Genomic DNA, 15,448 nt, shown 5'->3' on the forward strand with positions numbered 1-15,448 from the left:
TTACGACGACTAGGAGAGGGGTTGCAACTTCCACCCCCCCATCCACTAGCGCCCTATTGGCCGCGTCGCCAGACGCCTCTACCGGAAATCGTTTATAAGCAGCGCACCGACAGGGGAACTTCACTTGTGCCTGGGCAAGCCTACCTTACCCTATACAAGCGACTGAGGCTGGTCGCTTGGGCTCAAGTACCGTCTCCGCACGCCATCACTTCCCGGCTTGACCGTAGTCAAGTCCGGCGCCATCCCACGTGCCAGAAGCGATCTTATATATGTACATATAGCCTCTGTATTATTTGTAAATATTGTGTAATATACGTTTTCAACCTCCGTTTGCCACTTACGTTACCCCGCCCGGTAACAGAATGCAACGATATAATATTTTATGGTTTTTGTAATTCAACATTCGGTTACTACAGAAATATTTTACTCGCTCTCCTTCCTATTATTTTAACTACAATCACCCGCTTTATTGGCCAAGGGGAGTGGTGTAGGGGGGCGCGCTCGTCTCTGATTGGCTGTGATTACTGAAATTGGCTTCAAATGCAATTTTTGTTTTCGTTTAAAGCGTCCATGTGTTGGAAACAATTTTGATGTTGAAAATGATTATAGTAGGTTACCTATATTATCCCCCATTTCAAGGATGTGGAGCCTGAGATTTTCTTAAACTTGTCTTAAGATGCATTTTTGGTCCATCTGGGACCGGATCAGCTTGTTTTTGCTCTCAGGAAAACTTCCTTTAGTTAGAATTTTGTTTGTATACGTTGAAAACGAGAGGGACATAGACCTTCACTTTAAATTTCTGGGACCTGAGGTTTTGGGCATAGGGAATTTCTTTCTAAAACCACCCGACAAAGCGAGACCCTGTAATAGGTCTCAGTAAAGTCACTAGATATAGAAAGTACCGCAATCATCCGCCATTTTTGGGCAAATTTGCTGCCAACTTAAAAAAATTGACAAATAAAATCTGAATAACTGTCATTTTTTATAACCTAACTTCATAGTACTGTCATGTTTTATAAAAATATATACAGATATCTCCAAACAGGTGGAACAATCCCTAACATTAAAGTTACTAGAATCTGGTAACTTCCGCCATTTTTGGGCAAAAATCATGCGTTCTCTCTCTAACACACGAGCCCAATGGATTGCGGTACTTTCTATATTTAGTGACTTTAGGTCTCAGTACTCTCATGGTGTGTTTTTGGGGATGGAAACGAAACTGTCCTCGTTCTTAATTTTGTTTGTGGATTTTGAAAATGGTAAAATTTTTGGGACCGGAGATTCCATTTTGTAGATTTCTTCGCCTCGTCTGTTTTATAAATTCTATAAATTAACAAATTTTATTACGCATACGAAAATAAAAAAATATGCTATCCTACTGGTATGTAAAACTTAAAATCTATGGTCCTAAGGTATAATTTGTCACCGATTCTACTAATAATATATAACACGACAATTACGATCACATTTAGTAACGAAAACCTACGTTGGTGGTTCGGCGGACTACCGGTACATTAGGGTGCGCCATATTCGCCAGAGGGCGCTGATGGTGGCCCGTACGACTGAGGTACTCCGCTGTCGGGGTAGCCGCTCTCTTGTTTCTGAAAGTGGTCCGGTGATTCGGTTGCATTCGGGTAAATGAGGTGCGCTTACCTGTGTTTTGTACCGAATGAAATACACCTCCGGTTTGCTCGGTTGCGTGGGAGCGGGGGTTGGTATGACGATCTCCGGTTCGGGTTCGGGTTTCTTCACGAGGACGTACACCAGCGTCTTCTCCTCGTTTTGCGGTTGCACTGGAATGACTGGCGCTGTTGGGGTTGGTGGAGTAGGTGCCTAAAATGGCAAAAGGTAATCGTTTTACGTGCTTTCTATTGGCTTGCCTTTATGAAGATAATCTTGTAGTGCTTCTGCGCAGGCGCCACTGGTATGGTCTTGCGCGGTGCAGGGTACTCATTTTCAGGTGGTGGAACGTGGACGTAGACGTGCTTGTGTACTATTGGTTGTTGTGGCGGTGCTCCGTATTGAGGTGCTGGTGGACCGTAGCCGTTACTCGGCGCACTTGGAGAATAGCCATTGAAACCAGCTTCTGGAGATGGGCGACATTGCACCGCAACGACGAATAGTATGGCCTGCATAAACAAGAAAATTTAGTCAACGAGACACAAGTAGGTATCTACATAACAGTTGAATTGCTTCATTTCTGGGCTCCTGATACAAAAAAATTCTAAAATCGTTTCAGTCTCTACGGTATTTATTCAATTTTCGGGACTTTGTTGGTATCAGGACATTAAAGGACGCAAGTAAGGATCTAGACAACAGTCGACTCTCGACTGTCTTCATTTCTGGGCTCCTGATACAAAAAATCTCCGATTTTCCGGATTTTGAAGCTATCAGGAGACTATAAAACGCGAATAGGTATCTACACAGTATTTGAATTTCTATATTTCTGGACTCCTGGTACAATTTTGCATTAGCATCGCGTTTGAATTAATTGTTTTATTACGAGAACAGATCCAAGTGTTCCAAGATTGCTACCAAAGTGCAGTGCAGGTATCAGGAAAATAAAAGGCGCGAGCAGTTTGTTTCACTTCGGCGCTCCTGATGCAAAAAATCGCTCTTTGATGAGGCATTAACGTCAAATTAGTAATCATAAATTCCTCGACATCTGCATCCCTAATAAAAGTCAATTTCTCAATGACGCGAGTGGGTAGTCAAAGATCTCTCCATTTCTGTGCTGCTGATACAAAAAAAATCATTATTTGAAGACGCATTGCCGTCAAATAAATAAAACAGCTCCCCCACTTCTACGGACACAATGAATGTAATGGAGTAAGTAAATCTGTGGTTTCGACCTCTGGGACCCTGATAATTTGTACTTTAATGCCAATTACCTGTTAAGTAAAACATAAAAATGAGCACGAATTAGGAGCAAACAGTTATCAATTGCAAGAGTAGATAAATACAGGGTTTTTTCACTTCTGTGCTCCTGATACAAGCAATCATTGCCATTAGAACCATAAATCAACTTCGTCGACTGCTGCACAAATTAAAGTAACGAGTTTTATGTTGGCCAACTGATTAGAAAACTATAAGAAAACACATGTCTGTACCCCTGATACAACAGAATCATCAGATCAAATCAGATTCCTTGACTTCTGCGCTCCCGTGCAAAGTGATCGTGTTTATTTCAATTTTTTCTTAGGAGAACATCAGGAATACGAAAATTTAATGTGTCTAAGTGCCTAATGTATTTAACTCATTTTAGTGAGAATGAAAGTCTGACCTGAATAAAAAAAACCCGAGAGAATAGTTGAGAATTCTCCATTTCAATGCTCCTGATACAAACATTTATTCCTTGAGGACGCCAAAGAGATCAGCTTCCTCGACTTCTGCGAGCCTGATGATTGTGATCGCCTCCTTGTTTATTTTGCGGTTACAAAAACATAAGGGGTGTGAGGGTTCTAAAACTGAAGGTGCTTCTAAGCTACGTTCCTAATCTGTTGCGGTGATTTAGAGATAGAGAATAAATAACGCGTTTCTGATACTAAAAATCATTTGTTGAAGGCCCATTGGAATCAAATAAGTAAAGCAGTTCAGACGACAACTGCGCTCCTGATGAAAGTTCCAAAAAATTAAGTTTCTTTGACATGAAAATCACGTAATTTTTGCATTTCTGTGCTCTTTGAAGACGAATTGACATTAAATCCTCAACGTCTGTGACCCCCGTAAGCCACTTCTGCGTTCCTCATGTAAAATAGTAAGATAAATAAAAAAAACAGTTGCGATTTTACATTTCTGTGCCCCTGATACAAAAAACTTAATTAGTGAGCAGTGACTGTTCCATAATGTAAGTTACTTCTACGTTCCTAATGGGTTTCACCGATTACGGTGATGTAAATAAAAAGTTTTTGAGTTTCTCTCCTCCTGATAGAAAAATCCACTCCGCTCCTGTATCCTTGGGAAATGTATTTCGCCAATTTTAGTGACATTAATTAAAAAACGCCAGTGAGTTGTTGCCGATTTTTCTCTCCTGTGCTCCTGATACAAAAAATCTTATGGAATCAAAAAAATGAATCAGCATCTTTTGCTTCTTCGTTCCTGATTAAGGTGATTATTTTTATGTCAATTTTTTAAGAACGAGAACATAGGTCGTGTGACCAGGAGGCGTGGTGACCAAACGTTCAGTTGCTCCTACACTACTTTTCTATTCTGTTTGGTGTCACGTTAATAAAGATCACGAACGTCAGTTGAAAATGTTTCATTTCTGTGCTCCTGATACAAAAAATCAACTAACAAATCAGCTTTTTCGACTTCTGTGCCCCTGATGAATCTTTTTGTTACTAGGCCACCTTCCTTATTAGGAGAACATAAAGGTTGCTCTAGGTTCGTAATTTATTTCACCGATCTTAACGGCATTGAATCAAAAGCACGAGTTCCATTTCTGTGCTCCTGATACAAAAAATCATTTTAAGATGCATTGGCATCAACTTTTTCCGGCCCTGATGATGCTATTTGTTTCAATGTCAATTTGTTGATGACGAGAACTAGTGCGCATGTTCAATTTTACCGACTGTAGTGACGCAGACGCAGAAAGAAAGCTCCTGATACAAATGATGATTCTCTGTAACGCATTATCATGAAATAAATAAAGTACGCCTGGGATTCTCTACTCCTGATGCAAAACACATTTTTCTTGTAATAAGATGTAAAAACTGTCGAGCATAATCTGTTACATTATGTACCCCTGATACAATTATTTATTTCAAAGGATTAAAAGGATACTTGAAGATGTAAAAAAGGCACAATTAGTTGTTGAGCACCATGTTGTTCTCCCGTTATAAAAACCATTGCAGCAGGATGTAAAAAGGACTAATTGTCGAGGATCTTCTGTTATATTATGTTCTCCTAATGCAAATTTTCCTTCACAAAACATTATGTCAGGACTAAAGGAACAGGAAAATAACGTATAGCATCTTCTGCTATTTTAAGTCTCCTGCTACCAAGGTTTAAAAAGTATTGTATCAGGATCATACGAATTCATGTAAAGGTAAGAAGAGTCGGCCGTTCAGATTCTGTCACATTATGTTCCCTTGATTTTTATTTTAAAACATTACTGTATCAGGATTACATGAATGTTCTCGTGATACTAATTTTTCTTTTATAGAATTATAGTACCACGTTCATAAGCAAGCAAAAGACGTTAAAAATTAGCTGTCGAGCACTTTCTCTCATATTAGGTCCTCCTGATACAAAATTCCTACGAAAAGGTATTTTCGCAGGATTATACGCAGTAAATTACCTACTAACTTTTACAAACTGTCACAAAATTATTGTATCAGGATCATAGCAATGCAAGAAGATGTAAAGTATCAGGATTACATGAATGTTCTTGTGATGTTCATTTTTCTTTCATAGAATTATAGTAGGTACCACGTTGATAAGGACGTAAAAGACGTTAAGAATCAGCTGTCGAAAAGGTATTTTCGCAGGATTATACGCAGTAAATTACCTACTAACTTTTACAAACTGTCACAAAATTATTGTATCAGGATCACAGCAATACAAGAAAATGTAAAGTATCAGGATGACATGAATGTTCTCGTGATACTAATTTTTCTTTTCTAGAATTATAGTACCACGTTCCTAAGGATGTAAAGGACGTTAAAAATTAGCTTTCGAGCACATTCTTTCATATTATGTCCCCCGTGATACAAAAGTCCTACGAAAAGGTATTTTCGCACGATTAAACGCAGTAAATTACCTTCTAACTTTTACAAACCGTCACAAAATTATTGTACCATTCTTGTAGCAATACAAGAAGCTGTAAAGTATCAGGATGACATGAATGTGTTCGTGATACTAATTTTTCTTTCATAGAATTATGGTGCCACGTTCATAAGGATGTAAAAGACGTTAAAAATTAGCTGTCGAGCACATTCTCTCATATTATGTCCTCCTGATACAACACTCCTACGAAAAAGTATTTTCTCAGGATTAAACGCAGGAAATTTCCATTTGACGTCCCCCACCGTACTATGTACTCCTTTTAAAATTCTTTCTGTCACAAAATTATTGTATCAGGATCATAGCAATACAAGAAGATGTAAAGTATCAGGATTACTTGAATGTTCTTGTGATACTCATTTTTCTTTCATAGAATTATAGTTCCACGTTCATACGGATGTAAAAGACGTTAAAAATTAGCTGTCGAGCACATTCTCTCATATTATGTCCTCCTGGTACAAAATTCCTACGAAAAACTATTTTTTATGATTAAAAGCAGAAAATTGCCATCTAACGTCCCCAGCCGTATTATGCTCTCCTTTTACAATTCTTTCTTTCACAAAATTATTGGATCATAGCAATACAAGAGGATGTATAAAGTATCAGGATGACATGAATGTTCTCGTGATACTAATTTTTCTTTCATAGAATTATAGGTACCACGTTCATAAGGATGTAAAAGACGTTAAAAATCAGCTGTCGAAAAGGTATTTTCGCAGAATTAAACGCAGTAAATTACCTTCTAACTTTTACATACTGTCACAAAATTATTGTATCAGGATCATAGCAATACAAGAAGATGTAAAGTATCAGGATGACATGAATGTTCTCCTGATACTCATTTTTCTTTCACACATTTATAGGACCACGTTCATAAGGATGTAAAAGACGTTAAAAATTAGCTGTCGAGCACATTCTCTCATATTATGTCCTCCTGATACAAAATTCCTACGAAAAGGTATTTTTGCAGGATTAATGGCAGTAAATTACCTTCTAACTTTTACAAACTGTCACAAAATCATTGTATCAGGATCATAACAATACAAGAAGATGTAAAGTATCAGGATTACATGAATATTCTCGTGATACTAATTTTTCTTTTTTAGAATTATAGTACCACGTTCATAAGGATGTAAAAGACGTTAAAAATTAGCTGTCGAGCACATTCTCTCATACTTATGTCCTCCTGATACAAAATTCCTACGAAAAAGTCGTTTTCTCAGGATCAAACGCAGGAGATTACCATCTAACGTCCCCTGCCGTATTATGTTCTCCTTTTACAATTCATTCTTTCACAAAATAATTAACTATTAATTAACTGCCGAGAGTGTTCTGCCGAATTGTGTTTTCAAAAGAGACTAAAAGCGCGCGGCAACGTAAAAAATTTGTGGTTATCATCCTTAAATTTGTTCAGTTAATTACTAGCTGACATGTTGAAAAAGGGGTTAATGAATTAATAAAGAATAGGTAGGGATTATTTCGGGGATTTTTTGAAGGCATTCGGGTCTGAACCACTTGTACACCGGTAATAGTTATCTATAACACAAGATGATTTTCCTCAGAGAGGCACAAGAGAATCGAGATCTTTAAAGGCTTGTCGAAATAAGGAGATTTTAGTGAAAAAGGAGGAGAAATTTGGCGCAAGTTTGGAACACAGTCGTCATAAGTACAAGCTTCATTATCCTGAAAATGTCCATACAACGAGAGGCATGGGTCTCAGGGATACTGCAGTAGCGTCCCGACAGCGATCCATTATCCAATTTTTCTTGGAGGGAGCCTTCTTTTTCAAAGGAGACTATTCGTTCACTGTTCCCAGAGATAATTTGCAGCGGGTGTTTGTTTGATGTAATTATAATATCGACTTGCGGAAATTAATTGCATGAAAGAGATTTGTATTGCATTTACTGATTACAATTGGATCCATACAATGGAATTGTTGAGGTATCAGGAGAACAAGCGGAAAATCATTGAAAAGAAAAAGAAAAAAAGTAAAATTGAGGAATTGCGCTTTGGACTATACAGGACTTTTTCCAACAAACTGTAATACAGGGTGGTCATTATCATCATTACACGTTTCGAAGATTAATGATTAGTGTGAATGCAACCAACTGTAAGTATCAATCACGTCCACGCTCTCTTAATTACAATTTAAAACAAAAGATGCAATTACAAACTGAAAGTGATGATAATTACAAATTCACTTACATAATAACAACAATAACGGTAGTGCAACCAGAGCTTTTCCTTGTACGAATAAACGCCGTACTTAAATAATTAACTATCGCCGGTTAATTGCCGCATTTAAACGAATTATAAAATCTAAACTGGCGGAACGCTCAAATAATTACTTTTCCTTTCGGCCATTGTCTTCCCATCGCGAGCGTTTCAATAACAATTAATAAGCGGGCGGGAAAAATTAATTAGCCCGAATTTCTCCGCATTGTATTTCGAAATTCTCACGTACTACGCCGTTTGGGAAAGTGAAATCGCGCTAATGAACGTGGAAAATTGCACTTACCACAAGGAACCTCATGACGTTGTCGCACCCGCACTCTGCACGGAAACACAATACCGAACGATTAACCTGTCCGTCAATCTTTATAACCGCCCACCCCCGATCGGTTTCAAATTTGAATCGAACGCGCGCTTGGTACCGCTGATAGGAGCTCGAGAGGGAGAGGGCCAATTGAAGATGGCCCCACTCATCTCCCCGGTTTTTTTTAATAAACATCGTGATGAAAGGTAAAAGTATTTTTAATTTTTTTTATGTGCGTTGCATAAGCTCAATTTTGTAATTAGGAACCGGATCTAATATTAGATGGACTAATTTGAATTTCGAAGGGCGCCACTTTCTTCCTCATCATCGTTCGCTTTTTGTTTAGTATATTACTTTCGTGGTACGTGATTGAATGCGACCATCGTTTTTTTAAGGCGCCAATTGCTAGATACGGATAAGGAAGACGGTTTCTCTTCGACGCCCGTCCACGTTTTCGCAAATCGAAAATGCGAAGCTTACGCAATCTCCTTCGCCAATTCGAAATGGTGCTAACGGCCCTGTTAATGGGACATTATCGGTGTGGACACGGGCACGTAGTCGATTGTATGCGACATTTCTTCTCTTGCGAAAGAAGAGAAGCTTCCGGCAACAAAAGAGTGTTAGAGACAATTGAAGAATCCATTTTTAATTTTCAATACAAATGTATATCAGTTTCAGGGACTGACTTTGGTCCTTGGTTTCGTCCCAAAAGTACTCAAGAATAGACCATAACTCGACTCAATTCGGTGAAGCAACCTTCGAACGTCCTTTGCCAAAAACTCTCATGAAAGTGTTAAAGGCTCAGAATTTATTATAGAAGTCGTGACACCGGGGGCGTGAGGATATGGAATGCCCCCCCCCCCCCAGTATACGGAGGTTTAGTAAACTTTCCTCGCCATGAGGCCAATAGAGAAAGAATTATTGCGTCCTCCTTTTTAACTAATGGTAATCTCTCTGCTGAGGGGTGTTGCATACCCCCTACACCACCTGGTACTATGCTCTCCCCTAAAAAAGGTTTATTGAGAAAAATTTGACTTGAGAGTGACATGAGAGTATAGAAGCCTCAGAATTTATGTTAGGTATCGAGATATCTTGGGATCTAGGGGGTATGGAATACCCCCCAGTATATGGTGTTCTGGTATTCCTTTCCGAAAGGTCACCATGAAGGGGTAATAATAGAGAAAAAATTGTTGAGTCCTCCTTTTTATCTGATGGTAATCTCTCTCTTGGGAGTATTCCATATTCCTAGACCCTCTGGTACTTACGGAACAATTTTACTCTCCTTTCCCAGAAACTTATGCTATTACTCAAGTACGAAATTACTAATTTTGTGCTAATTATGTGCTACTACACTTTTTATAGAAAAATGACCAGGATCAAGTGATATGCACAACATAAAAGTTGCTATTACTAATTAGTGTACTACCACTACTTGCTTTATTTTAAAATTCCAATACCTTTTGTGCTAATCTTGTGCTACTACATTTTACAAAAATGCTACGATTAAGTGCGATGCATTACGAAGCAAGCACGAGATTGTTAACTTTGTGCTACTACACATTTTACAAAAAAATACTAGGATTAAATGATGTGCATTATGAAGCAAGTACGAAATTAGTAAGTTTGTGCTACTGAAATTTTGGGTTTTTGTGCTAATGTTGTGCTACTATACCATCTACAGAAAAAATGACCAGGATCAACTGCACATAGAGACAAGTTGCTATTACTCAACTGCGAAATTTTGTGCTACTACAGCTTTGATAGAAAAACTGACCAAAATCGAGTGAACGAAAACAGTTGCTCAACTACGAAATTGCTACTGAACCTTTAAATTTTTGTGCTCACTACACCTTTTACAAAAAAATGTTGTTACTACTATTGGTTGGGTTGGTAGAGTAGCTTCGGCTGAAACCCCGCCCACTTAAAAATAAAGGCAAAATAAATAAAAAACTCAATTATGAAATTGCTGATTTTGTGCTACCGAAGCTTCGGGTTTTTGTGCTACTACAAATTTCAGAGAAAGAAATGACGAGAATGAAGTGACGTGTGCACAATGAAATAAGTTGCTATTACTCAACCACGACATTGTCAATCTTGCGCTACTGAAGCTTTCAGTTTTGGTGCTAATTTTGTGCTACTACACCTTTCACATAAAAAAAAGACAATGATCAATTGATGTACACAATAAAAACACTTGATATTACTCCAAACTTGCTTATTTTGTACTGGGTTTTGTGCTAGTTATGTGCTACCGAAGCTTCGGGTTTTTGTGCTATTTTTGTGCTACTACACCTTTCACAGAAAGAGACAATGATCAATTGACGTGTACAATAAAAACACTTGCTGCTACTCAATGACGAAATTGTGGTGTTGAAACTTGTTTTTGTGCTAGTTTTGTGGTATTTCATCTATTACAGAACAAAATGATCACGAAAAAAGTTAAGACTCAACCACGAACTTGCTAATTTTCTTCAACTGAAGCTTTCGGTTTTGTGCTAGTTTTGAGCTACCGCACCGTTTACAGATAGAATCACCAAGATTAAGTGATGTGCACAACGAAAAAAGTTGCTGTACGCAACTATGAAATTGCTAATTTTGTGCTACTGGCTATTGAAAAAACTCGCAATTTGTTTTTTTGTGCTACTGGAGCGTTGAATTGTTGTGCTAGGTTTGTGCTAGAATGTAATTTACAGAAAAAAGGATGAAGTGGTGTGCACAACGAAAAAATTCGAAAGTACGAAATTGCTTTATTTCAAAAATCCGCCGTTTGGTTTTTTGTGCTAATCTTGTGCTACTAGACATTTTACAAAAAAGACCATGTGCACTACGACGGAAGTACGAAATTGCTAAGTTTGTGCTACTGAAATTTTGGGTTTTTGTGCTAATGTTGTGCTACTATACCATCTACAGAAAAAATGACCAGGATCAACTGCACATCGAAACAAGTTGCTATTACTCAACTATGGAATTGTTAATTTTGTGCTACTGACGCTTTGGGTATTGCGCTACTACAGCTTTGACAGAAAAACTGACCAAAATCGAGTGAACGAAAACAGTTGCTCAACTACGAAATTGCTACTGAACCTTTAAATTTTACTACACCTTTTACAAAAAAGTGTTGCTGTTACTCAATTATGAAATTGCTGATTTTGTGCTACCGAAGCTTCGGGTTTTTGTGCTAGTACAAATTTCAGAGAAAGAAATGGCGAGAATGAAGTGACGTGTGCAAAATGAAATAAGTTGCTATTACTCAACTACGAAATTGTCAATCTTGCTCTACTGAAGCTTTTAGTTTTTGTGCTAATTTTGTGCTACAACACCTTTCACATAAAAAAGACAATGATCAATTGATGTGCACAATGCTATTACGCCAAAATCGCTTATTTTGTGCTGGGTTTTGTGCTAGTTTTGTGCTACTACACAATTTACATAAAAAATGACCAGCATCAAGCGATATGCACAACTAAAACACATACTGTTACGAAATTGTTAATTCTGTGCTACCGAAGCTTCGGGTTTTTGTGCTATTTTTGTGCTACTACACATTCAGAGAAAAAATTACGCGAATGAAGCGACGGGCACAAGTCACTATTACTCAACCACGAAAATGACTTTGTGTTTTTGTGCTAGTTTTGTGGTATTTCACCTTTTACAAAGGATGCAGTGATGTCCACAACGAAAAAAGTTACGACTCAACCACGACCCTGCTAATTTTCTTCAACTGAAGCTTTCGGTTTTGTGCTAGTTTTGAGCTACCGCGCCGTTTACAGATAGAATCACCACGATTAAGTGATGTGCACAACGAAAAAAGTTGCTGTACGCAACTATGAAATTGCTAATTTTGTGCTACTGGCTATTGAAAAAACTCGCAATTTGTTTTTTTGTGCTACTGGAGCGTTGAATTGTTGTGCTAGGTTTGTGCTAGAATGTAATTTACAGAAAAAAGGATGAAGTGGTGTGCACAACGAAAAAATTCGAAAGTACGAAATTGCTTTATTTGAAAAATCCGCCGTTTGGTTTTTTGTGCTAATCTTGTGCTACTAGACATTTTACAAAAAAGACCATGTGCACTACGACGGAAGTACGAAATTGCTAATTTGGTGCTACTGTAGCTTTGGGTTCTGGACTACTTTTGTGATACTGTACCAGGACCAGGATCAAGTGATGTGCACAACGAAACCAGTTGCTACTATTCAACTACGAAATGACTAATTTTGTGGTACTGAAACTGTGGGTTTTTAGTGCTTGATTTGTGCTACTACACCTTTTACTAAAAAAAAATGACATGGATCAAGTGATGTGCCTAACAAGAGAAGTTGCTATTACCCAACTACGAAATTGCCCATTTTGTGCTACTGAAGCTTTGGGTTTTTATGCTACACTTTTTACAAAAAAAAATGACTAGGACCAAGATTTATGTGCACAACGAAACAAATTGCTACTACTCAAGTACGAAGTTGCTAATTTAGTGCTACTGAAGCTTTTGACTTGTGCTAGTTTTGTGCTACTACACCTTTTAAAAAATGACCGGGATCAAGTGATATGCACAAGGACACAAGTCAACTACGAAATTGGTAATGTTGTGCCCCTCGAAATGTTGCTTTCGTTTTATTTGAAAGACCTGCTGTTTAATTTTTTGTGCTAGTTTTGTGCTACTATACCATTTACAGAAAAAATGACATCAAGTGATATGTTACTATACTCAACTACAAGATTACTAATGTTGTGCTACTGGAGCTGCTGCCATCGCCCGTTTGCCCCCCGCGCGATGTTGACTTCCTTCCCAAAACTGTACGTCTCACCACTCTCATTGCAGTTTTCCGTAAGATGCCATCGAAAGAGCTCTTTCTTGAAGCTGAAAGGTAGTGTTATAAAATTTAGCTGGATACCAGGAGAATATAATCGATACGGGGGTCCTTTCCGAAACTGAAGCGAAATGGCACTAGACTTCATTTTCGTTAAAACATTACATCTCTTGTATCAGAAGAATATAATGATTGGATTGGGACTATATTATAAATTTTCTATGGCTATCAGGAGAACAGAATCGGTGACGATTTCTCGTAATTTTTCCCAGGTTACGAGGAAAACACAAACGTGGAGGAGGTGATTTCCTATGGCAAAAATATTATCTTGCTTAAACTTGTATTGCATTTGTATCAGGAGAATATACTAGATTCCTTATTTCTATTGAAATTTTCAAAACGTTTGTATTAGGAGAATCTAACGGGCCAAGTGTGTTTGCTAGTAATGAACGGAGCGGAGTATCTGTTTTTGGATATCCATGAAGTCATCTTCTAAGATTTTGTTGTCACTTACAGCTTTAGAGGTTTTGTGCCAGGAGACTATAATGTGCGAGGAGGTGTTATTTTCGTTTGTCTCTTTAACTTACCAAGCCTCTCGACCCTTACTCAAATTTGTCTAAACCCTTTAGGACAATAAAGAAACTGATTGTTCTAAATAATATAATTTCGTTCTTTTGGCAACAGGAGTGGACTTGGGTTAGGTCCCCCTTGGTATACCCCGGTGGCAGTTACTTTCGCAGAATTTTTTTTTCACGTTTCTATACACGTGAAAATTGAAAATTAATTGATCTCTTTTAATAGAATAAAATGATTACTTAAAGGGAAAAGCAGAAAAAGCAGGAAGATATTTTAAAACGCACTCATAAACCAGGTCATGCAGAAACAACATAGTTCCAATTATTATGAAAATGAAGAAACGTGCCATTTCTCAAGCAACTCACTTGTAAAACTACGGCAAGATTTAATTGCCCTCTTACGCTTACCCCCCCGCGCCGCCACCGATGGGGGTCATTTTCAAAATTGACGGCGCCACTTTCACCCTCATTCCGCCGCAATTTGCATTAAAACAATATTTCTAACGAGAGAACGGCAACTTTGTAGCTGCCCATCGGGTGTGTAATGATTATGCGATGGTGTACAGGTATTACGGAAGGCTCATCCGCCTTTTGTCTGCTGCGAAAATAAGAGTAGCCGCCGCTAACTTGGTTCGTCGGAAAAATTCGCAAGAGTGAAAGCGACTTCCACGACCATAATAATTAGACAATAGATCAAGATCAATGTTGAATACTAAACGGTTCATTTCGTTACGTAATTTGATGAAGGAAGCGCACCAATTGTCACGTTTTTTTAAAGACGTTACGCAAGGTAATTAAAGCCGCTCGGTTTACTTTAAAGGAACGCATCCGATTTTGTCATCTTCGCCGACAGTTGCTTAGTTTTGTTAAAGACCCCAACGTCCGTGAAAAGTTTTTGAAAGAATAGTGTAATGAAGGATCCTAACAGATCTTGAAAATAGTCCTAGAAGTTCAAGGTCTTCATAGTCTTGGAGCTTTGAAATGAAAGCGTAATGAGGAAGCTTGAGCGATTTTAGAGTCAATTTTAAGGATCATGAGGAATCTCTTACATATTGTTATGTAAACTACGTCATGCGGACGTTCTTACTAGCATCAGCCCCTGTAGTATTAAAATTGTTTAATTTTGTTTAAACAATTGATTTTTATTTGTACAGTAGATTACGTTTAGGAAAGATTAAGGATATTTGGAAGTAATTGAGTTAAATTCTTTTAAAAAAGTTTATCTCATTTAAATCCGGTCTTGCGATAAGAGGTTCCGTTCTGTAAAGGCTAATTAATTTGAAGATAAGCAAGTAAACACAGAAGTTAGTTTATCGAAGATACAACTTAGACTAGAGGGGTAGCGGGCCGTCCTTTTTAGTGGACATGATTGGGAAATGTGCAGAAATGAAGAAGCAGAGTCGGAGAGTTGAAAAAAGGGAATAGCCGCAGCGGACGTACAACATTTTGGTAAAATAAGTCCGTCTTGGTTGTTGTAAAGTTTTTATAGAGAAAAGGTCTATACTGTGTTCTAAGAAATTTTAAAGTGTGTTGTTCTAGTTCGAGGTAAGCTCAACCGTCTATCATATACGGACAAGTAGGGTCCGTTAACTTGGCCCCCCCCCCCCCCCCATTTTTAAAGTGTGTTGTTCGATAGTTCGAGGTAAGCGAATCGGGGGGGGGGCAAGTGACCGTCCCGCATACGCATATGCGGACAAGTAGGGCTCCGTTAACTTGGCCCCCCCCCCCCATATTCTAAAGAGATTTCA

The 15,448-nt window shown here is 38.2% G+C and overlaps 1 protein-coding gene across 1 annotated transcript; it reads right to left on the reverse strand.

The window, feature by feature from the left end:
* Positions 1–1,308: 1,308 nt before the first annotated feature.
* On the reverse strand, positions 1,309–8,433 carry LOC116162038 (leucine-rich repeat extensin-like protein 5). Its single transcript, XM_031475556.1, has 4 exons — positions 8,303–8,433; positions 1,881–2,129; positions 1,654–1,833; positions 1,309–1,601 (listed from the first exon to the last, which is right to left on the reverse strand). The coding sequence occupies exons 1-4, from the start codon at positions 8,315–8,317 to the stop codon at positions 1,515–1,517; spliced, it is 531 nt and encodes a 176-aa protein (XP_031331416.1). The 5' UTR covers positions 8,318–8,433; the 3' UTR covers positions 1,309–1,514.
* Positions 8,434–15,448: the final 7,015 nt, after the last annotated feature.

Source organism: Photinus pyralis, unplaced genomic scaffold, assembly GCF_008802855.1.
Source record: "Photinus pyralis isolate 1611_PpyrPB1 unplaced genomic scaffold, Ppyr1.3 Ppyr1.4_LG10, whole genome shotgun sequence".
NCBI classification, from domain to species: Eukaryota; Metazoa; Arthropoda; class Insecta; order Coleoptera; family Lampyridae; genus Photinus; species Photinus pyralis.

What these genes read in the sequence shown, in the direction of transcription:
- LOC116162038 (XM_031475556.1), bottom strand. An exon ending in ACAAGATTATCTTCATAAAG is followed by an intron (nt 1,834 to 1,880) that starts GCAAGCCAATAG and finishes TTGCCATTTTAG; the next exon opens with GCACCTACTCCACCAACCCC. An exon ending in TCATTCGGTACAAAACACAG is followed by an intron (nt 1,602 to 1,653) that starts GTAAGCGCACCT and finishes GACCACTTTCAG; the next exon opens with AAACAAGAGAGCGGCTACCC.